This window comes from Agelaius phoeniceus, chromosome 1 (genome assembly GCF_051311805.1).
Source record: "Agelaius phoeniceus isolate bAgePho1 chromosome 1, bAgePho1.hap1, whole genome shotgun sequence".
Lineage (NCBI taxonomy): Eukaryota > Metazoa > Chordata > Aves > Passeriformes > Icteridae > Agelaius > Agelaius phoeniceus.
In genome coordinates, this window is record NC_135265.1 from 154,005,598 (window position 1) to 154,029,044 (window position 23,447).

The 23,447-nt window shown below is 50.7% G+C and overlaps 2 protein-coding genes across 6 annotated transcripts; both read right to left on the reverse strand.

Moving 5' to 3' along the window:
• Nucleotides 1-116: 116 nt before the first annotated feature.
• NAPRT (nicotinate phosphoribosyltransferase) lies at nt 117-6,935 on the reverse strand. Of its 2 annotated transcripts, none has more exons than XM_077189759.1 (13): nt 6,604-6,935; nt 5,559-5,641; nt 4,940-5,022; nt 4,355-4,485; nt 4,162-4,277; nt 3,366-3,559; nt 3,041-3,181; nt 2,817-2,901; nt 2,607-2,687; nt 1,654-1,756; nt 1,419-1,576; nt 1,148-1,255; nt 117-983 (listed from the first exon to the last, which is right to left on the reverse strand). In XM_077189759.1, exons 1-13 carry the CDS (start codon nt 6,788-6,790, stop codon nt 924-926), a joined length of 1,530 nt encoding a protein of 509 aa, XP_077045874.1. In that variant the 5' UTR covers nt 6,791-6,935; the 3' UTR covers nt 117-923. The 2 variants fall into 2 exon arrangements, with proteins under 2 accessions (XP_077045874.1, XP_054494242.1); XM_054638267.2 differs by having other exon boundaries at nt 5,514-5,641.
• Nucleotides 6,936-8,261: 1,326 nt separating this feature from the next.
• On the reverse strand, nt 8,262-23,443 carry EEF1D (eukaryotic translation elongation factor 1 delta). Of its 4 annotated transcripts, XM_054643010.2 has the most exons (9): nt 20,452-20,606; nt 17,780-18,936; nt 15,974-16,097; nt 14,218-14,289; nt 9,884-9,980; nt 9,687-9,790; nt 9,236-9,472; nt 8,475-8,669; nt 8,262-8,363 (listed from the first exon to the last, which is right to left on the reverse strand). In XM_054643010.2, exons 2-9 carry the CDS (start codon nt 18,934-18,936, stop codon nt 8,325-8,327), a joined length of 2,025 nt encoding a protein of 674 aa, XP_054498985.2. In that variant the 5' UTR covers nt 20,452-20,606; the 3' UTR covers nt 8,262-8,324. The 4 variants fall into 4 exon arrangements, with proteins under 4 accessions (XP_054498985.2, XP_077045844.1, XP_054499001.2 ...); XM_077189729.1 differs by lacking the exons at nt 17,780-18,936; nt 20,452-20,606 and adding an exon at nt 23,302-23,443; XM_054643026.2 differs by lacking the exon at nt 14,218-14,289.
• Between the last annotated feature and the right edge of the window lie 4 nt (nt 23,444-23,447).

Here is a 23,447-nt window from a genome sequence, read left to right on the forward strand (position 1 = left end):
ATCCAAACCATGGAGAGGACAGCAAAGCCACAGGTTTTATCCTTGGGGATTTCCCTCTCACCTTCCCATTCCCAATGGAGCTCCAAAGGGTTTTTCACTGGAATTAGGGTCAGAGCCATGGTGGGAAAAGGCCTTTATTTGAAATTTTTTGCTTAGTGTGAAGCTCAGTGTGGGTTAGAGCCACGTTTCCTGTGGGAACAGGGGTTAGAGAGTGCAGGTGGCAACCTGGAGCTGGGGTCAACCTGGAGCCAGCCTCCACATCCCAGGGAATTCGGCCAGAGTGGAAAGAGTTGGAATGTGGCCACAGAGATGAAGCTTAGAATTGCCAAAGCAAAGAGCGTCTGCCATGGGTACCCCACGCGTGTCCCTTGTCACCCTTTTGGTGGCACTCCAGACTTTGGTCTAGTGCCACCAACTTGGGTACAGGAGTGGCAGGGCCACCAAGGAAGGCACAGGAGTGGCAGGGCCACCAAGGAAAGCACAGGAGTGGCAGGGCCACCAAGGAAGGAACAAGGCTGGCAGGGCCACCAAGTTGGACAGGAGTGGCAGGGCCACCAAGGAAGGAACAAGGCTGGCAGGGCCACCAAGTTGGACAGGAGTGGCAGGGCCACCAAGGAAGGAACAAGGCTGGCAGGGCCACCAAGTTTGACACAGGAGTGGCAGGGCCACCAAGGAAGGCACAAGGCTGGCAGGGCCACCACAGGACAGTCACTTCCAGGGGATGCAGGCACAGCTCTGCCTTCCCCATCCCTGTGTTCCCAGCTTCCCTATTGGGAGCCCAGGGCTCTCTCCCAGTTCCTGCAGGTTCCTCAGGTTAGCATCAGGCAGTGGAAAGGTCTAAATTAGAGCCATTAATTCCTAACGCGGCACCTGGGCTTCCCAAAAAAGAGCAGAGCAGGAGCTGGGGATGATCAGGGAGCCCCTCAGAGGCTGCCCTGGCGCAGCTCCAGGAAGAGCTGGTGCAGCCGTTCCGTCACGGCCACCTGGGAATGGGAACAGGAGGGCTCAGGGAGCAGCTCCTGGGAATGCCACTGGGTTTGGTGGCCTGAGCAGCATCCAGTGGAATGCCAATGGATTTGCTCAGGCCACCAAATCCAGCGGCATTCCCAGGTGTGTGCCGGTGGGATGTGGGAAGCGCTGGACGTACCGGGTAGGGCTGTGGCTCGTGGAGCCGGCGGTGAGCAGGGCTGAGCAGGTTGAGGGACACCTGGGCGTGGGTCCTCACCTCGGGCAGGCTGGGCAGGGGCTCACACACCTGCAGGGATGGAGATCCAGGTGGGAAGATCCATGTGGGAAGCCACCACCCGAGCCACCACATCTGGGTTGGCACCAGAGTTGCTGGCAGAAGCCAGCGCTGCCCTGGATCCATCCTCCAGCATGGAAGAGGAGCCCTCCCAGGAGATGGGACCACCCCTGACCTGGCCATCCCTGAAGTAGGTGCGATGGAGGGGCTCCACGGTGCTGGGAATGACCTTGGTGGTCTCCTCAAGCCGCCCCAGGACACGGATCCCGAGCTCCTGCCCCGCACTGGGTGATGGCTCCTCCTCCAAGGCCATGAGATCCATGAAGGGGTGACCTGCCAGGAGGACATCAGGGAGAGAATTATGGAGCAGGACATTCCCCCAGGACTCTGGGAAGGGTCTCCAGACTCACCAGCAGCATCATAGAGCCGATAGATTGCCTTCATCCCCGGGATTGTCATCTTCTCCTCATCCTCCGTGAGCTTCAGGCATGGGGAGCCATTGACCTCCACCAGCTGTGGGAGAAGGGAAGGGAACCTGTGACCCCTCTGAGGGGGCAACTGATGCAAATCAGCTGAAAAAAGACAATTAAAAAACCCTAAAACCTCCCAAAGTTGGGCATTCTGCCTCCTCTTGCCTGTGGAGGACCTGGGGCTTCTGGTGGGCCATGACCCAGCGTTGGCACCCAGAACTTCCCTGGGTCCTGGGCTGATCCCACAGTGTGGACAGCAGGAGAGGGGGGAATTCTGCCCCTGTCCCTCTCAGAGACCCCACCTGCAGAGCTGCTCCAGCCCTAGGATCCAACATCAGGAGAATGTGGAGCTGCTGGAAAAGGTCCAGAGGAGGCCACAGAGATGCTGCAAGGGCTGGAGCCCCTCTGCTCTGGAGCCAGGCTGGGAGAGCTGGGAATGTCCAGCCTGGAGTAGGCTCCAGGTAGACCTTGGAGCCCCTTTCCAGTGCCTGAAGGGGCTCCAGGAGAGCTAGAGAGGGACTTGGGACAAGGGATGGAGTGACAGGATGAGGAGGAATGGTTTCCCACTGCCAGAATGCAGGGCTGGATTGGATACTGGGAAGGAATTCCACTCTGTGAGGGTGGTGAGGGGCTGGAATGGAATTCCCAGAGAATGTGTGGTTGTCCCATCCCTGAAAGTGTCCAAGCCCAGGTTGGATGGGGCTTGGAGCAACCTAGGATAATGGGAAGGTGTCCCTGCCCATGGTGGTGGAGGACCTTCAAAACTCCCTTCCAAGGCAAACTCTTTGTGACTCTGACTCCACTGGGGCTGGATGGCCATGGAGGAGGCATGGACCATCTGGAAGTGGCTCAGTGAGGACTGGGATATTTGGGATTTAGGCTGCCACCTTTACCTTGTAGACACAGCCCAGCGATGGCTGCAGGGGACACGTCACCAGGTGGGTCCCGATGCCGATCATGTCGATCTCGCTCCCCTGAGGCAGCACAGAAGACAGAGACCATCAACATCCCAGCCCTGCCAGCACCAGGGACAGCCCAGGTGACATCCCAGCCCTGCCAGCACCATCCAGGTGACATCCCAGCCGTGCCAGCAGGTTCCTCACCTCCCTCCTGAACTCCTCCAGGCTCTGCTCGCTGATGTCGTTGCTGACAGCGATGGGGATGGTCCCAAACCAGGGCACCTGGAAGCTGCAAGGAGCAGGATTTGGGAGGATCCATGGATCCACCCACAGCACCCAGAGCCATGAGGGCTCCCAAATCCTGGCTGGATGCTGGTGAGGATGACAGGGATCAGTGACATCCATCCCAGAGCTGGTGTAGGACTCACTGAGCTCCGCAGGCTTGGAACACTCCCCGGATTTCCTTGGATTGCTGGGCCAGGTCCCCACTGTCCAGGCGCACTCCGATGGCCTGGTATCCCAGCTGGTGCAATGCCAAGGCCACGGCACAGAAATTGGGCAAACCACTCCTGGCATGGGCAAGGAAAGCATTAATGACATTAATGCCATTAATTACATTACATTACATTAATGACATTAATGACATTAATGCCAAACTGATCCAGGGTGGATCCAGCATTATTTCCAAGCCCTGCACCAGCCAACATTTCTACTTCAGGGCCACATCCATCCCCTATGCCATGGTGTCCCCACCTCCTGACACAATAGGTGTCCAGCAATCCCTGGAAGTCACAAGGGAAGGTGACAGCGTAGGACACGAAGGCGGCCAGCTCGCCCTGGTTGGCCTTGCTGGGAGGAGTCTGGAGGAGGTCACAAACCCTCTGCAGCCAGGACACAGCCAGGTCTGCCAGATCCACGGGATCTCCTCCGGCCCGAGGCGGCAGCTCCTGCCAGGGGAACATGGGATTTGCACAGCCCGTGGCATCATCCAAGGTGCCAGGAGTGTGGGAACATGGGATTTGCACAGCCCGTGGCATCATCCGAGGTGCCAGGAGTGTGGGAACATGGGATTTGCACAGCCCGTGGCATCATCCGAGGTTCCAGGAGTGTGGGAACAGGTGGAGTGTTCCATTCCCCATCCATCCCACTCTAATCCCTGTCTGCATTTCCATCCCACCCCTATCTCATCCCACATCCCATTCCCACCCCTATCCACATCCTCATTCTCATCCCATCCCCATCTCCATCCCACCTTAGCCCAATTCCCACCACATCCGTATCCCATCTCCATCCCATCTCCTCCCATCCCTAACTCCATACAAACTCCATCCCCATCCCACTTCCCTCTGCCCATCCTAATTACACCCATATCCCATCTTCATCCACATCCCATCCCCAACCCCACTCAATCCCTCTCCCCTCGCAACCCATTCCCATCTCCACTCCTATCCCCCTCTACATCCCCATCCCCATGAGATCCCTATCCCATCCCATCCCGTCCCCATCCAATATTCTTCTCCATTCCCATCCCATCCCAGGCCCTGCTCACCCGTGGCTGCACCTCCTCCAGGCACCTGAAGGACATGATGAAGGAGTGGGCGATGGTGCCACGCACGGGAATTCCGTAGAGTTTTCCCGCCAGGATGTTGCTGGTGCAGTCGAAGCCTGCGAGGAGGGACAGGGGGGACACCCAGGTGATGGCAGGGCCGCGGTGGCACCGGGCACCGTGGGGTGGGACTCACCCCCAATGTAGGAATATTTGGATGCCGAGAGGGCTCCATCCGGCCCCTGCGCACGGCGGAGCCCCATCTCTATGAGCTTCATGTCCGGGCCGGCCAGGAGACGGAATCTGGCAGCGTTGGTGGCCACCAGGCTGGGGAACAAAGGGGACAGGTGACACAGAGCCAGCACAGCCAAGGGGAATGGGCTCCAGGACCCTCCCTGTTTGGACAAGGCAGGGATTACCACAGGACTCGGTGGACAGGGATGTGGTGGAGTTGACCAAGGGGACTTGGGGGACAGGGAGATCCTAAAGGTGACCTGTGGGGGACCAGGACATCTCTCAGGAGAACCTGAGGGATAGGGAGACTCTTCAGGGCGGGCTGGACACAGGAAGCCCTCAGGAAAACTTGGGGGGACACTGGGACACCCTCCAGTAGTTAAATTCAACTGGTAGAATTCCAGCAGTTAAATCCCAGTAGGGGACTCGTGGGGTCATGGTACCCCCAGGACTGGGGTGTGCCTCTGGACTGGGGGGTGCTGCACTCCCTTCCCTGCCCCTCTCCATCTTCCAGGGGAGCTTTGGGATCATCCCCATGACAAAATACCTGGCGTAGTTGATCAGGCACAGCAAGGTGGTTTCCAGTAGCTGCACCACCAGGAGCGGCCCCTTCACCTGTAGGAACGGCACCTGAGGGAAGAGAAGTGACATCCTGGTCCCTCTGGAGCAGGGAGGAGCTGGGAAAGGCAGGAATGGGGGTCCAGTGGATCCCAGAGTGAAGGAAAAGGGAAGGCCTGGGCCTGGGAGAGGTGGGATGGTCAGGAAAGGGGTTGCAGAGGAATATTGGTGAAGTAAAAGGGGGTACAAGGGGATTCCAGTGCCAGGGAAGGGCGTGCAGGGGGAGACTGTTGCCCAGGAATGAGGGTCCACATTGTCCCTGTGCCCAGGAAAGGCATTCCAGGGGTTCCCAGAGTGAAGGAAAAGGGGGCCCACGGGATGGGGACACAAGGATGGCCAAGATGGGGGTTCAAGGGGTCCATGGTGTTGAGGAAAGAGGGGGGAGGCTGGGGGGTGGGAAGGCAGGAATGGCGGTCCAGGAGCTCCCAGAGTCAGGGAAAAGGGGAGGTCTGGGAGCTGGGAGAGGTGGGATGGTCAGGAAAGAAGATGGAGGGGGGTCCCACCCTGGCAAAGACGACGGAGCCCTCGGGAATGGCGGTGATGGTCACCTCGGAGGCGTCCAGGGTGGCCAGGTAGTCAAAGAAGGCGTCGTCGATGGTGCTGGGCAGGACAGAGCGCAGGTACGCGACATCTGTGGGGACAGCACGGTGACACCAGGGACAAGGGGCACAGGGGGAGGTGGGGGGAACACCGAGCCTCCCATGGACAGGTGAGTGACAGCAGGTGGGTGACAGCACCCCCAGCACGGAGTGTGACAGGGTGGGGTGGCCCAAGTCCCCTCTGAGGGACATCTCTGGAGGGTGTCCCAGTGTCCCCCCAAGTTTCCCTGAGGGCTCTTTGTGTCCACCCCTGCCCTGTGTCCCCTAAAGAGTCTCCCTGGCCCCCAAGTTCATCTGAGAGATGTCCCTGTCCCTTTGTGAGTTGTCCTAATCCCCTGCAGTGCCCCAGGGGAGTTCCCCTGTCCCCTAAGTCCCCCTTAAATGCCGTCCCTCTCCCCCACCACAGGTTCCCAGGCCCCCCAGGTCCCTCTGAGAGGTGTCCCTGTCCCCATCAAGTTCTCCTGAGGGATTCCAGTCCTCCCCAAGTCCCCCTGAGGGATTCCCCATCCCCAGATCACTCTGAGAAATGTCTCTGCCCCCCTTAAGTCCCCCTGAAACGTCCCCAGAAATCCCTGGATGCTGTCCCATGGCTTACAAGCCTCCTTGAGTTGTTCTCCCATCCTCCTCCGAGGGGAATTTCCCCTCCTTCCCCCACGTCCCTCTCACCTTCATCCCCTGCCCTTTCCCCTCCTATCCCCTGGAGCTGTTCCAAAGCCTCCCTGGGAAGGTTCCCCTTCTCCCTCTCCCACCACCGCTCCCCACAACGCTTCTCCCCCCTGTCCCCTCCTGTCCCCACTGCCCCTTTGAGTTGTTCCCCCCTCCCTCCCCCTTGACCCTCTCCCGTCCTTTCTTCACCCTCTCCTCCATCCCGCCCTGCCCCCCTGGAGTTGCTCCCCTGTCCCTCCAAGTCCCACTGGGACGCTCCCCTCGCCCACCACTCCTCCCCACAACCCCAACACGTGTCCCCCTCTTGTCCCTCGCTGTCACCACGCACCGGCAGCGGAGAAGCGGAAGGCTCGGAGCCCCCGCAGCCCCTCGGCCAGGCCGGCGCCGAGCGCGAAAGAGCCGCGGAAGGGAGGGCGGCGGAAGAAGAGCTCGGCGGCGGCCGGGGCGCGGTGTCGCCCGGCCCGCCAGTGCCCGTAGGCCATGGACACCTGGTACAGGTCCGCCAGCGGCGCCATGGCGGGGCGGGGACAAGGGGACAGGGGTGGGGACACGGGGAGGAGCGGGGAAATAGGAGGGATACGGAAGCGCGGGGTGGGAGCACGCGGGGATGGCGACACGGGGCAGCAGGGATGGCAGCACAAGGGGGACACGGGGATGGCAGCACAAGGGGGACACGGGGCAGGGTTGGTGACACACGAGACCTTAAATCTCTCTCTGGACACGCGGGGTGGCAGCGCACAGTGGACATTGGCGCAGGGATGGCAGCACAAGGGCGACACCGGGATAGCAGCAGAGGGAGGATACAGGGACAGAGGGACACAGGGGACAAGGACAGGGCAGCAGGGATGGCAGCACAAAGGGGACAAGGGGCAGGTTTGGCGACACAGCTGGACACGCGGGGTGGCAGCGCACAGTGGACATTGGCGCAGGGATGGCAACACAAGGGGGACACGGGGATGGCAGCACAAGGGGGACACCGAGATGGCAGCACAAAGGGGAACACCGAGATGGCAGCAGAGGGAGGATACAGGGACACTGGGACACGGCAGCAGGGATGGCAGCACACTGGTGACACTGGGATGGCAACAGATGCAGGACACTGGGCACAGGGGATGGCAGCACATGGGGGACATGGCACAGGGATGGTGGCCCATGGGGGACACAGGGGTGGTGACATGACAGAAATGGGACACAGAAGGCACACGTGGCACCGCCTGGACCAGCAGGGACTCAGGATGGCAGCAGAGGGGACAAGGGGCACTCCTAGCAGCGCTCAGGCAGTGGCAGGACCCTGCGAGGGACACGTGTCACATATCAAATGACTGGCCCCAGCAGGACAAGGGACAGGCTGGCAGCACAATCCCAGGGAGCTTCCCGTGGCCCTTGGTGGCCCTTGGACTCTGGCACTGGGACAGACCTCGTGTTCCCTAAGCCAGGAATGTCACCTGTCCCCTCGCAGCACAGTCCCATGGAGCTTCCAGTGTCCCTTGGTGGCCCCAGACCTTGGACTCTGGCACTGGGACAGACCTCGTGTTCCCAAAGTCAGGAGTGGCCTCACCAGACCATGCTCAGGAATGTTACCTGTCCCCTTGCCAGGCCACACTCAGCTAAAGTGACCTGGGCAGGGAGTCAGTGGGAAAAGAGGGATGAAATCCATCTCAAATCAGCAATTCCTGGATTATGCATCCTGGTTTTTTGTAGGGAGTGACTGGGATCTCTAAACCTTGGGAAAGGTGGCTGGAAACACCCTGAGACCTTCATTCCAGCCCTAAAGTTCAAGTCCATGTCCTGAGATTGCTCCTTCCATGAAGGATGGGGAAATCATGGAATGGTTTAGGTTGGAAGAGATCTTAAGTATCTCTCATTCCAATTCCCTGCAATGGGCAGGGACACCTTCCACCAGCCCAGGTTGCTCCAATATCCCAAAATCTCCCATCAAATCCCCCTGGAGAAGCTGCACCTGAGGGAAAAACCCACGACCCAAAGTGCACTCCCAATGTTCATCTTTATTAATTCCAGGTTCAGTTGAGGGGGATACAGTTTTCCCTTCTAAATCTTGTTAAAAGCAGCAATATCCACGCTCTGCACCTGGAAGGGGACAAAAGCTGGAGTCATCCAGGTGTTCCCAGGAAAACACACCTGAGTTAAACCCCCTCCCATGGCTTCCAGGCCCTTCCCACATCCCATTCCAAGACTTACGTAGTCCTCAAACTTGGTGATCTCCTCCTCCAGGATGTCTGTCCCAACTTTCTCGTCCTCCACCACGCACTGGATTTGGAGTTTCTTGATGCCATATCCGACTGGGACCAGTTTGGAGGCTCCCCACACCAACCCGTCCATGTGGATGGACCGGACACACTCCTCCATCTTGGCCATGTCGGTCTCGTCGTCCCACTGGAAAAGTGGGAATTGGGAGGTTTTAGGGTTTTCCTGGAGATCATAAGCAGCTCCAAGGGGTATCCAGGTGACACCTCTGGGAATGTCACAACTGAACAAAGTGCCCTTTCTTGGCTGGAGAAGGCTCCAGAAGACCTCAGAGCCCCTTCCAGTGCCTCAAGGAGATCCAAGAAAGCTGGAGAGGGACTTTGGACCAGGGTGGAGTGACAGGAGAAGTGGGAATGGTTTTAAACCGGAATAGGGCAAGATTAGATGGGATATTGGGAAGAAATCCCTCCCTGGGAGGGTGGTGAGGCCCTGGAATGGAATTCCCATAGAAGCTTTGGCTGCCCCATCCCTGGAAGTATCCAAGGCCAGGTTGGAGCAACCTGGGATAGTGGAAATTATCCCTACCTGGGGAATGAGATGGGATTTAAGGTCCCATCCATCCAAACCCATCCCAGGCTTCCACGGCAACAAATCCCACCTGGCTCCGAGCCTTGTTTGTAATTCCACAGGTGCCACCACCGAGAGAGGATTCCCAGCCCCACTCCCAGAGCTCCCAAATTCCCAAAGCCACTCACTGGCTTCACATCCAGCAGGATGGAAGATTTGGCGATGAGTCCCGGCTTCTTGGCCTTCTTCTCCGCGTACTGCCGGAGCCGCTCCTCCCGGACTTTGGCAGCTTCCTGGTCTTCCTCCTCATCATCGCTCCCAAAAAGGTCAATGTCATCATCCTCATCCTCCTCAGCAGCAGCTGGCTCAGCTTTCTTGGCCGGGAGCTCCACTTTTTTGGAGGGAATGCTGAACGGTTCCACTTTCTTCACCGGATCCGAGGTTTTTTTAAGGGAAAAAGAGGGAAAAGATTAACCTGGAGATGGAGCAGAGCAGCCAAGAAAAGCTCAGGAATGGGGATCTCCACTGCTCAGGACACGCTGTGGGATTTATATGGATTTATCAAAACAGGATGTTTGTCCACATGGATCTTAGGCTGTAATTCCTAGAGAAAAATTCCAGCATTTTTCCAAGGCTCACCTGGGTTGGAGGAACAGATGAGGGCTGGTGGGAAGTTGAGGATTTCTCCAGAGCGTTCAGGCGGCTTTCCAGCTTGAAAATGGCCATCTGGAGGTCTGCAACAACTGGGAAAAAAAGAGGGAAAAATAGGAAAAATGACCTTAAATTCCCAGTTGCATGTCAGGTCTCCAGCCAGGACAAGGAATTCTCCCACTCACCACTGCGGAGGTTCTGGTTTTCCACTTCCAGGTGGGAAATTCGGGACAGGAGCTCATTTTGGTCACCAGCAGCTCCAGGGGAGGTTGTGCTTGCACTCTGCAACGAGGAAAACCAGGATGAAACTGAGTTGTTTCCCCTCCTCCTGAAAAACCCATGAAGCAAAGCAGAGTCGTGTCTTCAGGGAGAGAGGAAGTTCAGGAGCTGAACTACAACCAAGGATATTTTCTCTAAATTAGGATAGAAACTAATGGAGCAGCTCTATAAAATGAAGCATGGACTAAATCCCAAGGAATTTCAGCTGGCACCAAGGAGCAAAGGATAAAATCACTTCTCCCACTCTCAGGTCCCAAAAATGCCACTAAAACCACATAAAATTTATATAAAATTTCACACCAAGTCCCTTAAAAATCTTGGAGACCCTTGGTCTCCTCTCCCAACCCACTGAGGGACAGGAATGACCTGCCTAAGGTAACACTGGGAAAGCTGGAAAGATCCCAGGAATTCTACACTCCCACCTTCCCCAGCCCAGCCAAAAATTCCTAACAATTTCAATCTGCTTTAACACATCCTGAGGGAATAATCATTCCAACTCTGGTTTCAATGGATTTTTTGACAGCAAAAAAAAAAGAGCTTTTTCTTTTCTTTTTTTTTAATGCTAAGGAGGTTCCTTATCCATCAGCTTCAGGCAACAAAGGGAAAGAAAATGACAGGATTTGCCCTTGAGTTGTCATTTCTAAGTGAAGAGAGAATAATTTATTCTCTTTTATTCCAGTGTGGAATCTTAGCAGCCACATAAGATGGAAAGAGGGAAAAGCAGGGATAAGATGAAGAATACAAGGCACAAGGAAAGGTCTGAATCATGGAATGGTTTAGGTTGGGATTTTAAGGATCATCCAGACAATGTCCCACTATCCCAAGCTGTCCAAGAGCTGTCCAACCTGGCCTTGGACACTTCCAGGGATGAGGCTGGAAAATATCAAAGGGACAGGAAAAAATTCCATCTCCGACACCTCAGCTGTGGATTCAGGCTCAGGAAGGTGAGTGCAGATCCCAGGACACTGAGCTGGGATGAGATCCCATTATCCAGGTTTATCCCAGTGCCAAGGGACAAACCCTGAGGAAGGAGAACTTGCTCCATTATCCTCATCCCACCAGATCCTCTCCCGTTTTTCCACAGGCTCCATCCATGCACAGCTCACTTACAGAGGAGCGTCCCGACTGTTTCTTGGGACGGGCACAAGGAGCTTCCTTGCTCCGAGCAGGGGTCTTCTGCTGCAGGGTGGGAAAAAGTTTGGGAAGATGGGAAAAGGTTTCTCAATTCCAGAGGGAACTCAAGCACAGGGAAGAGCCGCATGCAAGGGGAAGTTAGGGAGCGGTGGGAAACAGCCTCGCACTGCAAACATTCCCCCAGGAATGCTGGGGCCTTCTCCACGAACATCTTGGTGCGTGCAGGGAGCTCGTGCAGCGCTGTGGGCTCATCACACCATGCCGGCCCTGACGCTCCAAGGATGGAAATCATGGAATTGCAGAGGTGGGAAAATCCCTCTGAGCCCATGGGAGTCCAACGGTTCCCCCAAGGCCACCACTGAGCGCGTCCCCAAGTGCCACATCCACAGGGATGTCAAATCCCTCCAGGGATGGGGACTCCACCTCTGTGCCAGGGCTGGACAGCCCTTTCCATGAGGAATTTTCCTAATATTCCAGCTAAATTTCCCCTCTGGTGGTTTCCTCTCATCCTGTCATTCCCTACGAGTATTCCCACCTGGAAATCCTGTCATGGATTTATGGAAGTGAGAACCTCATGGTTTTTTCCAGGCTGAGCTCTCCCAGCTCCCACAGCTGCTCCCAGACCCTTCCCAATCCATTCCCTTCCTTGGAAACACTCCAGCCCCTCAATGTCCTTCTTGTCATGAGGACCCAAAACTGATCCCAGGATTGGAGGTGCCCCAGCAGTGCCAGCACAGGGAGAGGAGATTCCCCTTCCCTGTCAATAAAAATTCCTCAAAGGAAAAAAAAAAAAAAAAAAGAGGGAAGAGCAAGGGATACCTGTCCCAAGCTGAAGCAACCACAAGATCTTAATTTATCTTAATTGGAACCCACCATAAGACAATGCAAGAGGCACAACCATGTCCCAGATCCTCAAAAATTATGGAAAATTTGCCTTTGTAAGACTGTGAGATCTTCCCTGAGGAGAAGATGCTCCAAGCTTTGGGAATGTGGACACCATACCTCCATTATGGTAGACAAAACCCATTCCCTCTTCCAACCCTCTTCCTTCTTCCAGCTCCACACAAGCATCCATGAATTTTATCAGGGATAAGAATTCAAAATTCCCAAGGTGGGGAGTTCCACTTCCCTCCCTTCCTCTGCACTCCTGTATAAAGCCCTCAAATCCTTTATTTTTAAGCCATAATTTTTGTGCTAAACCCACCTTAAAGCTGCAGCCTGTCTCAAATATTCTGGACAGCTGAAGTGCTTGGGAAAGCTGGAATTGTGCATAAACTTAATTATCCAAACAAATAAAATCCCTGGGAATTACGAAGGGTACAAAACAGGACTTTGGCAGAACACCTTGGTACATAAACTTATTCCCTGAAGCTTGAATCCCTAAAATACATTTTAAATATCAGAGACAGTAAATTTTTTTCTCATATTCAGGTGGAATTTCCTGTTCTACTTCCTGCTTTTCCTCATAATCAAGGAACTCCAGACTCCCGTCATATTCCAAGTGCTCATTCCTATGTTTTATGACACAATCCCAGCCTGAAATTCCCAGCAAAAAAGCACTAAACTCCCATTTTCCCAGTTTTTCACAGCCAGTTCTTCCCTTGCCACATCCTAAGACCCCTGACAATAATTATGGAGGAAGGAAAGACAAAAATCCTAGGATTTTTGCTCTTCCCACTTTTCTCACATTGTAAATTTGGGGTTTTGGAACGCAAGGAAGAAGTTTAGGGATGTCCTAAAGTCCAGCCTGATTATCCAACATTAATGATAATCCTTGAGGGATATTCCAACTATTTTTTCAGCCACGTGGAAGATCCAACCCCTTTCCTAGGAACAAAAAATATCCAGCAATTTTTTACATCCAGCACTAATCTCCAAAAACATCTCCAAACAATTTATATCCCAAAATTCCTATCCTAGCTTTGGGCTGTTGCTTTACCAATTCCCTGTTACAGGCACCTGGATGATCCAAACTTCTGGGATTCTCTCCCAAAAAAGCTCTTTAACAGGAGTCAGGAAAGAAATTCCTCATCTTTGGCAAAACACTCTGGAAGGTGAGGATGAGCAGCACTTCCAGGTGGTTTGGGTTTAGATTCCCTGCCCCTTGCCCAATTCCAAAAGTTCCTCCCAAAGGAACTTTTTACCCTGTTTGGGATGGTGGCCTCCTTTAGCCGTATTTTTTTTTTTAAATAAAATGAGCCAGTTCTGGAAAATTTTTCCTTAAACTGTTGATTGAAATCCTGATTCCTTATATTGATCCCAAATGTCTGGCTCCTTTCTGCGGGTGTAAGGAGGGATATGGAATATTCCCTTTGGGAAAGGGGAATTCCTTGTTATTGCCTGATATTGGACTGATCAAAGATAGAAACTGAGGGTGCTTGGGAATTATGAGGCCAAATAATGGATGGATGACTTTGGGAGTCCCACTGTAGAGGCAGGAAATCAAAGACACCTGGGCTGTATTCCACGGATTTTCCTTTCCCATAAAACCACTCATTAGTATTTTAACTTCCTTTTACAAAAATGAAGATTTTTTTTTAAAATGCTCTTGTCTGCACTCAGCACAAAAACACCTCCACAAAGTGCATTCCTGAGCTCCTCCAGGATGCTCCAGCCTCAGAGCTTGTAGCCAAGCTGAATTCCCTGGATGCAGCAGATGGAAAACACAACTTTTTTGGTTTTTTTTTTTTTGCACATCCCCTAAACTGGAAGCAAAACAGGGAAGAGAAGGTGGCAGCCCAGTGTATCCCAAAAAAGAGCCACACGCTCAGCGAGTTGGAACCTGTTAAGTTAAGACCCATGGGAACATCCCACCAGGGAAAAAAAAAAACCAAAAAGGGGGAAAAAAATAAAAAAAAAGGGAAGGAAAAGCCCAATTCAGGGAATTCTTTTAACCCAAATCCAGTTTTGGCAGCGCTGCAGGTGAGCAGCGTGTGGGGATGGGGCGGAGCTGGTGGCACACGGCGCTGCAAACCTTGGTCTTCTCCTCTAGCTCCCAACCAAGAAGGCAAATGATTTATGGGATTTAGAATTCCATAAAAAGTAAAAAAAAAAAAAAAAAAATATGGGATGCAGGCAGCCAGCTGGTGAGAGCTTGGGTACTCACTCCGGCCAGCGATTTCTGGATATTCTCCCTGGCTCTGGCAATGTCGCGGAGGATCGTGCTGGCTCCGTTCTCCTGCAAACAGCGCAGAAAGAACCAAGAGTTTCTTTTTTAAAAAAAAATATTAAAACATGGGGGGGAAAAAAAAAAATCATCAGGGAAGTTAAAAAAAAAAACAATGAAAGGAAGGAGGAGAAAGGGAATTGGGAAAATTGGGAAGTGTCCTTTTCATGATTCAGTGATTTTTGCCGTAAGGATTTGGGCTAAATCGGGCAATCCCTGGTCACGTGTTCAGAAGGATCATCCAGTCAAAGAGCTTTTAAATTCCCTATAATTACCCTGAAAAGTTTGGGATGCTGCCAGAAGGTTGGAGTGACTCCAGAACTCCTTAGAAACCCAGCCTCTGGCAGGATTTTTCCATATCATTACCTGAGCTCAAGCAGGAAGTGACAACCCTGACTCTGCTCTATCCAGAGAGGTGGGACCCAGAACACCAGGAATTTTCTCCCTGTGCTCCTGCTGCCATGCCTTAGCCTGGATTTCAAATTTCCCTCCCTGGAAATTCCATCATCCATTCACTCCTTGCCTTTCCCAGACTGCAACCCCCACCCCCACCAGCAAGTCCCAAGATGTGAAATTTCCCACAAACCCCCAAATCCGGAGTTAAACAGAAAATAAAGGAGAAACAGCCTGGACACATCCAGGTGGGTTCCACTTCCTGCTACTTCCAAGGACGTTTTAAGAATATTTTTCCATGGGGGAAGTGGCTGATAAATTCCCCCAAAACATCCTTCAAACCACCTCTCCCAGGCCAAACTCCTTCACTGCAAGCTCCTGATGTGCCCTGAAACAGTTGAACTGTTCCAAGAGGTTTTCACTCCAAATCCTACTTCCAGCACTCATCCAGAGCTCCCAATTTTTTTTATTCCCAGTCTCCCAGGTGCTGTGCCAGCACCTAAGCCAGGATGGGCAGCAGGAATAGCTGGAATGTGCCTAAAAGTTATAATTTCAGCAAAAAACTTCCCCGTGAACACTTGGAAAGAGGAACTGAACACTCAGCATTCCAAAGGCACAAGCAGTTAGGAGCAGGAAGAGGTTAGGAAAGCTCTGAACCTTGGAACAGGAATAATTTTGGGATAATATTGAAGCTGGGAATATTTCAGCTCAGCAGGATCATGCTTCCCCCTCCACCTTCCCCTCCCCAACTCACCGGTACCATGAACAGAGTCTTCCACTGGAACACCTGGAATATTTCCAGGAGCACAAAGAAAAGGATAAAAAAATCCCCCCCAAAATCTTGGCAGCTGTGGTGCCTCTGTTCAAACTTTAGGTTTGTATTCCCTTGGAATATTCCAAAGGACTGCTCCAAAATGGAAGCAAAGCAGAATTTTCCCTGGATGAAGAGGGGCAGGGATGCTCTTTGCCAAAAAAATTGGGGATTTGGGGATTCCAGTTTAAACTGTGCCCCCACAGATCCCAGCAGCCTGGAAAAATTAAGGATAACTGCTGGAAGCTGGGACTGATTCATCTGTTAGAAAGGCACTTCATCTCCCAGTTCCTTGGAATCAAATCCTTCAAATTCCACAGAAAACAGTGGGAAAAAACCAAAACCCCAAATGGGTCTTAAACAGCTTAGAGAGCTCCAGGAAGACTTGGGGGGAAAAAAAAAAAACAGGGAAAAAAGAGCAGAAATCCCAAAAAAAATCCAGGTGGATCATGTACTTTGACTTACTCTGGAATTCCTGGGATTGGGAATTACCTGCTGGCGGGAGGAGCCACCCACGGGGCCGTTCATCTGCTCGTAGAACCTTCGCTCGGCGTCGTCGTATTTGAACTTCTCGAACCAGATCTTGTCATGCAGGAAGTAATCCACAGCCATTTTCCTGGGAAAAATATCCACAAAAAGTGAATTCCTGCAAGGATTGAAGGTTAGCAGCTCGCCAGGAGCGGGTTCTGTGCCTGCAGCTCGGGCTTGGCTGCGGATTTAAGTATCCGGGATCCTCTTAAAAAAGCAGGACAGATTAATCACCCACCTGCCTGGCCTGGTGTGGGGTGGGGATGGGATGAATCAGCTGATCCTGACTTTATTCCACAAAAAAAAAAAAACAAAACAAAACAAAACAAAACAAAAACACCCCAGGATTTTCTTGTTTATGCTAAAGAAAATGTCTTGTGTAGGAGAACAGAAAGGGAATTGAAATAATGGAATGGTTTGGGTTGGAAAAGACCATAAAGATCATTTAGTTCCACCCCCCTGCCATGGGACACCTTCCACTATCCCAGGTTGCTCCAAGCCTCATCCAACTTTTCCCTGGATACTTCAAGGGATGGGACATCCACAAGTTCACTGGGAAATCCTGATTAAAAATCAGCAACACTTGGAGGGGACATGGAAAAACAGCAAAAACCTCCAAATCCTGCTGGGAAACGGGGGATTTTTATGGAGCAAAGGTGGGTTAAGTTCTTAATTCAAAGGGAAACAGAGCCCTCAAAAAAGAGGAAAAGAGGAAGTGTCCTGAATTCCAGAAAGGGACAGGGACAGAGCCAGCAGAAGTTTGAAGAGGTGGAGAGCAGCACAAGAAAACCACAGCACAAGAAAACTTTCCTCATCATCCCAAACGCCATAGTTTTCCATAAAACACTTCCAGGGAAGCCAGAGATGATTTTCCCGAAATCAAATCCCTCCTTATCTCATCTACCCACTTGGAAGAGACCAGAGGCTACCAGACACAGGAGCTGCAGCAAAACCAATTTCCACACTCAAATCTCCAGGACCTGCTGGAATTCCAACCAGGATCACTCGCAGAAAATCTCAAATACAGACAAATTTATCCCACTTTTTTACAGAGACACGTGGATTTTCCCAAATATCCAGTTATGACCAACTAAAGAGGAAATGATCCCAAACAGGACCAGGTGAAAAGGTGTTTGACCCCTAAATCCCTTGACACAAAGATCCTAAAAGCTTTCCAATAAATCCCAATAAAATTAATGGATTAGAAGTGTCAGAAATAAGGATGGATGCTCCAAGAGTCTTTTTTTCCCAGAATATCCGTCTCTACCTTAGCTCTGCCTTTGGAGAAGATCCAAGGGCATTCCAAAAATCAACAACCTTAACATAAATTCCCTTAAAAAACCAAACTACAGCACATGCTCCAAACTGATTCCCTAAATTGTATTCCGGTCGCTTCCAAACTTTCTTCAAGCTGGATCCTGGTTATGATGCTGATTTTCACATGGAATGAGAGGATGGAAAGGAGGATGGTGCTGAATCCATGCAAAAAGGGGGGGATAATGAGCTCACTTCCCAGCCCTGCTTTTAAACATTCAACCTCTAGCTCCACACAAACATAGCCTTTATCCACCAGAATTCCTCAGGAGAAGGGGAAATTCCTTGAAGGATTTTCCCCCCTGCTCCCTGCCCACCAGGATTATCTCCAAGTCCACCCAGTCTTCTGCACATGCAAATTCCTTCCAGCTGAATCCCGACCTGGCTGTTTTTTGGTTTTGTGTTTTTTGGTTTTTTTTTTTTCATGGGTATTACCCCCAAAGAAACTTCTCCTACTTCGTTTCTGGAGCAGGAATGCTCGGAGCAGCTGGATGGGAGGGATTTTCTGCAGCAGATTCCTGGATCCCTGTTTTCTCTGCTGCTCTGGCCGCTTCCAGGGCAAAATATCTGGATTCAGCCCTGTCGTAGGTCACCTTATTCAGCCACACAGATTCGCTGTCCTTGTGCAGGAAAAAGCAGACGGGATTTTCCTTGGGAATATCAGGGAGCTCAGGGTTGGTGGAGGCGATTCCCGTTTGTTTCCCAGGGTTGTGGTCCTTGGATGCTTCTGGGCAGCCACGTTGCTGCTGTTGGGTTTTATCCAAGGGGTGCCCATCCAACATCTTCTCATAAAAATTCTTCTCAGCATCATCGTAGAGAGGCTTTTCCAGCCACACCTCGGATGCCAGAACTTCCCAGTTGGAAATCTGCGGCTTCCCATTGACCGTCTGCTGGTCAGAGCTGGGCAAACTGGGAACGGAGGCCACGGGAGAGTTGGGAATGCCGGGAGCCAAGCCTGGAGTGGCAGGAGTGGGCAAGGCCGTGCCGTAGCCCTCGTCCGGCGTTCCCAGCCTGGAATTCGCCCACACGGATGGGATGGCCAGGACGTTGGGAGGAAGGAAAAACTGAGATTTCTCCATGAACGCCCTCTCGGCCTTATCGAAGTCAAGCTTGTTGATCCAAACCCCTTGGACAACGTGGTGGCAGGCGGCCAGGCTTCCATGGGAACACGCCGGGAGCATCCTCGCCTTGGGAATGTCTTGGCTGGATTTCGACCTGGCCACGGCAGGAGATTCCTGAGCCGTTTTCCCAGTCTCAGGTGATTCCCAACTCTGGGAACCCGCCAGTCTTATCCTGTAGGCGCTCTCGGCGCGGTCGTACAAGGGCTTGTCAAACCACACGTGCTCCGCCGACATTCCCGCCAGGATCGCCTCCAGCTTGGAATCCTGCGCTTTGGGTTTCGGCGAGCGCTTCCGCTTCCGCTGCTTTTTGCCATTCCTGGGCTTTTTCGGGTCCCCCCTGAGCTCCCCCTCAATGGAATCCTCGTGGCAGATCCCGTTGACGGCCTCGGGCTCCGGCACTTCCCGCTCCGGCGCTTCCCGCTCGGCTTCGTCGTTCCGGGGCTTTTCCAGCCAAACTTTGTCGGCGGAGCAGGGATTTTTCCGTGTCCTCATCTTCCCGAAAATAAACGGGCAGCATGGAGAGATAAGCACAACAAATGTAGCGGCAGCACAGCAAAGCAAGGGCATGCAGGAGATGTTTTTATCCACTAATATTCCCGGGAAAAGGCACAAATATTCCATTTATTTCTCCCTGCTGGGGTAAGTTTGAATTCCAAGGAATTCAACGCGGCCAAAACCGCCTTCCTCCTAAAATATTCCTGCCAAGAATTCCCCCCGTTATTTGAAATTTTAAGGCAGGAAAAAAAAAACCCACAGGATTTTGTTCAAATCCTTGGGAATTAGGGGATATTATTCCAAGTTAGTGGATTAGTCATTAATTAAATGTTACTTATTCCCAATTAGGCAAAATTTTGGGAAAACTGGCTCAAATTTTTGAGTTTTTGGAGGTTGTTGTTTACTCCTGATTGGGTTTTCATAGTAAAAGGCAGCTGCTGAAAAACTGAGATTTAATTTTGGGATATAATCCAAGTTATTGGCAAATAAAGCTTGTCCAGGAGCTGGGAATCTCGTGATAAATTCAATAATTAATTAATAACAATTGACCTGTGGCAGATTGCCAAATAAAATTCCCAGAAAGATGAAATATCCTCAGAAGTTTATAATTCCAATAATTCCTGGAAGATTTTGGAAGCCTCAAGTCCACGGCTTAACTTTAAACTTCAATTTAATTTTCAATTGTCATTTAAATTTAATTTAAAATGTATTGCTTTTAATTAAAAATTTAATTTAATATTTATTGATTTGAATTTAAAATTTACACATAAATGCTTTTTTCGGGTCTTGAACTCTTCCATTTAAATTTATATATTACTAAATTAAAGTTTTGCCTTCAAACATTTAAATTGATAGAGTTTAAAATATTGATTAGATTCCAATTAGACAAATTAATAGGAATGGCAAAAGGAGATTTTTCTTTTTTCCCCCTGAAGTTGGGAAACTTTGATACAGCTAAAACCACTTAAAAATTAAGATTTCAATTCTGAATTTAAAGAAAAAATAAATTCAAAATAATCTTTAATTTGGAATTTTATGTTTTTCTCTTTTATGGAGCAATAAACTCTTGTTAGGACCTTTACATAGAATTAAATTTATTATAGTAATAATGAGTAAAATAATAAATTTGTAGGATTTGGCACAAAAAATTCCTACAATTTCTTTCTTTTTAAACTAAATTTAAAATTCGATATTTTTAAATTAAATTAAAAAATTAATTTTGTTTTGTTTTAATTTTTAAATGATTTTGCTCCAGTTTTTAAGCAGCTCCAAGCCCTGGAATTGCAGCCCTCATGGATGAGGAGAATTATGGAGTAGGAATTCCATAATGAGGAACTCCCAGGAGATTCCCTCCCACTGACAGAGCTGAAATTAATTTTAAAAAACTCTTCAAAATTAATTATTTTCAAGAAAACTCTGCAGGAATTTGTCTAATAAATATCCCACTGGTGCTGATACTCCCGGATTTTCCAGAATTCCCAAAAAAACACACAATAATTAGAAGGTACTTACTTTTTTTGCTCCTATGACAGCATTAAAAAAAGAAACACAGGATAAATTTAGAGAAAAATTCCAATTTCTGTGGATGCAGTGGCTCCTCAGCCAAAAAAATTAAATTAATAATTAATGGATTAATTAATTATTAATTTGAGCTCATTAACTTTTCAGAACTCCATGAAGTTTGTGAACCAACACCACAGAAAATGAGTTTATTTTCATTTTAGTAACAAGGAAAGGAACATTATTGTGATGTTACCTACAAGGATTTTGCCATCCCAACAGCCTGAGAATTCCCAACCTGCCATCCCAGTCCTGGCACGTGTTGATGGAATTCAGGATCCCAAATTTTTGGGTGATTCCAAACATTCCTGCAGCACCTTTTTGCTTCCATGAGCAGCCAAACCTTTTGTCCAGTCCTGAAAAACCCTAAATTTCCAAGGAAATAAAGCTTCTAAACAAGGAAAAATTAGGGGAAAAAAAAAAGTAACTTCTCTTCTGTGTCCATCAGTATTCCTGGAAGAACCTGGGAAAAGGAATTTTAATCATACAAACCATCAACTTTCAACATTTTCCACTCAAAATTGCCATTTTTACCTCCACACACACCAAGTTTTGGGATTAAAAACCATGCTGTGGCGTTGGGAATGTTCTCCACTGGGAAAAGTCACAGCCCAGAAATTCAGGATGAGTTCAACAACAGGAAAATCAAAATAAATCAAAATATTAACACTTGTATCTAATATTTTATCCATTTAAAACTAGGTCTTCTGCTGGTTTTTCCAATTCAGCTGGAATTTGGCTGTTCCTAAATTCCTGCTGATTTCATTCCCTAAAATTGGCTCTTCCCTAAGTCAGATCCTTATCATCATCATCATCATCTCATCATCACCTTTGCTATGAGACAAAGCTCCACATTCCAGGAAAACACCACAATTCCCATCCCTGATCACCTTAAAAACCACAAATTTCCACTCCAAGCTGAAAATTCCTAATGAGACAATCATGGATATGGGAAATCAGCAGAAAGGAAAGACTTGAAAAGTGTCACCTTCAAGGAAAATAGGGAAAAATAAAGAGTTGGGAATGAACAGCTCGGGTGAGGAAAAATCCTACCTGAAGGTCAGGGAGAAATGGGACAAACCTGGATAAGGAGAGGAAAGAATTCCAGCAGAACAGCTCAGAAAAGGGAATTCCTCATCCCTAAGGATTGTGATTATCAGGATCCCAATCAATCCTGAATCGTCGCTGACCTGGATGCGACAGAACAAATCCATCGGGGATTTCTGGGAACGCCGATGCGGCAGCCTCAGCAAGTTTAGTCAGGGATGTAATCCTTCAAAAACCCCATGGAGCACAACAGCAGCAGCCTCTGCCCGTTCCCAAAATAGTTTGGAAATGGATCCCTCCCTCCTGAGCATCGAGATCCAAAAAACAGGGAGAGGACAAACCCCGCCAAGGTGACGGAAATCCGGGAACAGCAGCACAAGGAAAGAGGGACAGGTGAGATAAGCAGAGCCCAGGTGCACCTGGAGTTGATTTTCCAGGTTTCCCAGCTCCGGGATAAGTTTGGAAAAGCAGCCAAGGGGGTTGGGATATGGGATGGATTGGCTGCTCTGTGCCAGGACACGGCAGCAGCTCCAGTTTCCCTTTGCAGCAAGTGACTGGACAAAAAAAAAATCCCAGGAATTGGGGGAGGAGCAGATCCGTGAGGCACCTGGAGCAGCTGGGGAAGTGTGGGATCCCTAAATTCTCTTCCTTACCAGGGCAGGAATAACATTGATCCCTTTCCCCACCACACCCAATCCAGACTTGAAGAGGTGAGGCTTTAATGCATCAGGAATATTGCCAAAAAACAAGGAATATGTCCCCACATTGTGTGGAAAACCACAAAGGTTTAGGGAGACCCCCACCCACCCCTTACCTGTAACAGAGAGTTCCTAAATCCTGGGAAAGGAAAGCGACCACAATGACATGGAGAATCCTAAAATCCCCCCCTTCCCTGAGCCTGGCAAGGGGAAAGGGATTCCCCAGATAATGAGGGGATCTCCCACATCCTCTTTTTTGGGGGTGTGAGGGGAGGAGAGACCCCACAGGGAATGTGGAAGGGATTTCCACATGACCCTTCCCAGAACTTTTAAGGGAAAAGGAACCTAAAACATTGGGAGTGGGGAGTGACACCACAAGATTCCCCGGGATTTTAAGTGGGGAAAGTAATCCCAAGAAACAAGGGCATCCCCAAATCCTTTCCTTCAGGACTCTCAGGGACTCCCATGACCCCCTTTTTTCAGACCTTCTAAGGGAAAAGGGACCGAACATGGGGAAAGGGGGATCACTCCAGTATTCCATAGGATGCTAGGCATAGAAAAGTTATCCCAAAAGTCAAGAGCACCACAAATCCTCTCCCTCAGGACTCTGGGGGAATGGAATGGACCCTAAAGACAATGGGAGAATCCCCCCAAACTCCCTTTTCTGAGGCTTTAACAGGGAAAGAGACCCCCCCACATCCAAGGAAGGACCCCCAAAATTCCCCTCTTCCCACCACTGTGAGGGACGGAGCCCATCCCTATGAGGAGACACCCAAATCCCTCTTTCTGCAGGAAAAGTGCCCTAAAGAGAACAAAAGGGGTGACTACAACCTCCTTCTTGGGGATTCTAAGCTGATAAAGGAACCTTACAGACCCTGATGGGCCCCCTAAGTCCCTTCCCCCCATATATAATGAGGCGCCCCCCCACCTCCCGCCCTAGAGGGATAAAGGACGCTCTGGAGACCCCCGAAACTCCCCCTACCGAGGCTCAGGGAGAGGGATAAAGGACCCTAACTGGGGACATAAGGCTTCCTAGGGGCTGGAAACCAGGACTCACCAGCAGCTTTGACCCCTTCAGGGCCCCTCCGCTCCCTTTGGCCGCCGCCGGGATAGAGAGGGGCGGCGTGCGCCGCGCGGAGGCTTATGGGGGAGGCGCGTACCACACGTGGCAGGCGGGGGGGGGTGGCAAAGGGGGTGCGCTGT

What these genes read in the sequence shown, in the direction of transcription:
- EEF1D (XM_054643010.2), bottom strand. Translation starts at nt 18,936, where the DNA reads ATGAGGACACGGAAAAATCCCTGCTCCGCCGACAAAGTTTGGCTGGAA. An exon ending in TCCAGAAATCGCTGGCCGGA is followed by an intron (nt 9,981 to 14,217) that starts GTGAGTACCCAA and finishes TCCTCGTTGCAG; the next exon opens with AGTGCAAGCACAACCTCCCC. An exon ending in TCACCAAGTTTGAGGACTAC is followed by an intron (nt 8,364 to 8,474) that starts GTAAGTCTTGGA and finishes GTCCCCTTCCAG; the next exon opens with GTGCAGAGCGTGGATATTGC.
- NAPRT (XM_054638267.2), bottom strand. Translation starts at nt 6,790, where the DNA reads ATGGCGCCGCTGGCGGACCTGTACCAGGTGTCCATGGCCTACGGGCAC. An exon ending in CTTCCGCTTCTCCGCTGCCG is followed by an intron (nt 5,642 to 6,603) that starts GTGCGTGGTGAC and finishes CTGTCCCCACAG; the next exon opens with ATGTCGCGTACCTGCGCTCT. An exon ending in ACGAGCCACAGCCCTACCCG is followed by an intron (nt 984 to 1,147) that starts GTACGTCCAGCG and finishes TCCCATTCCCAG; the next exon opens with GTGGCCGTGACGGAACGGCT.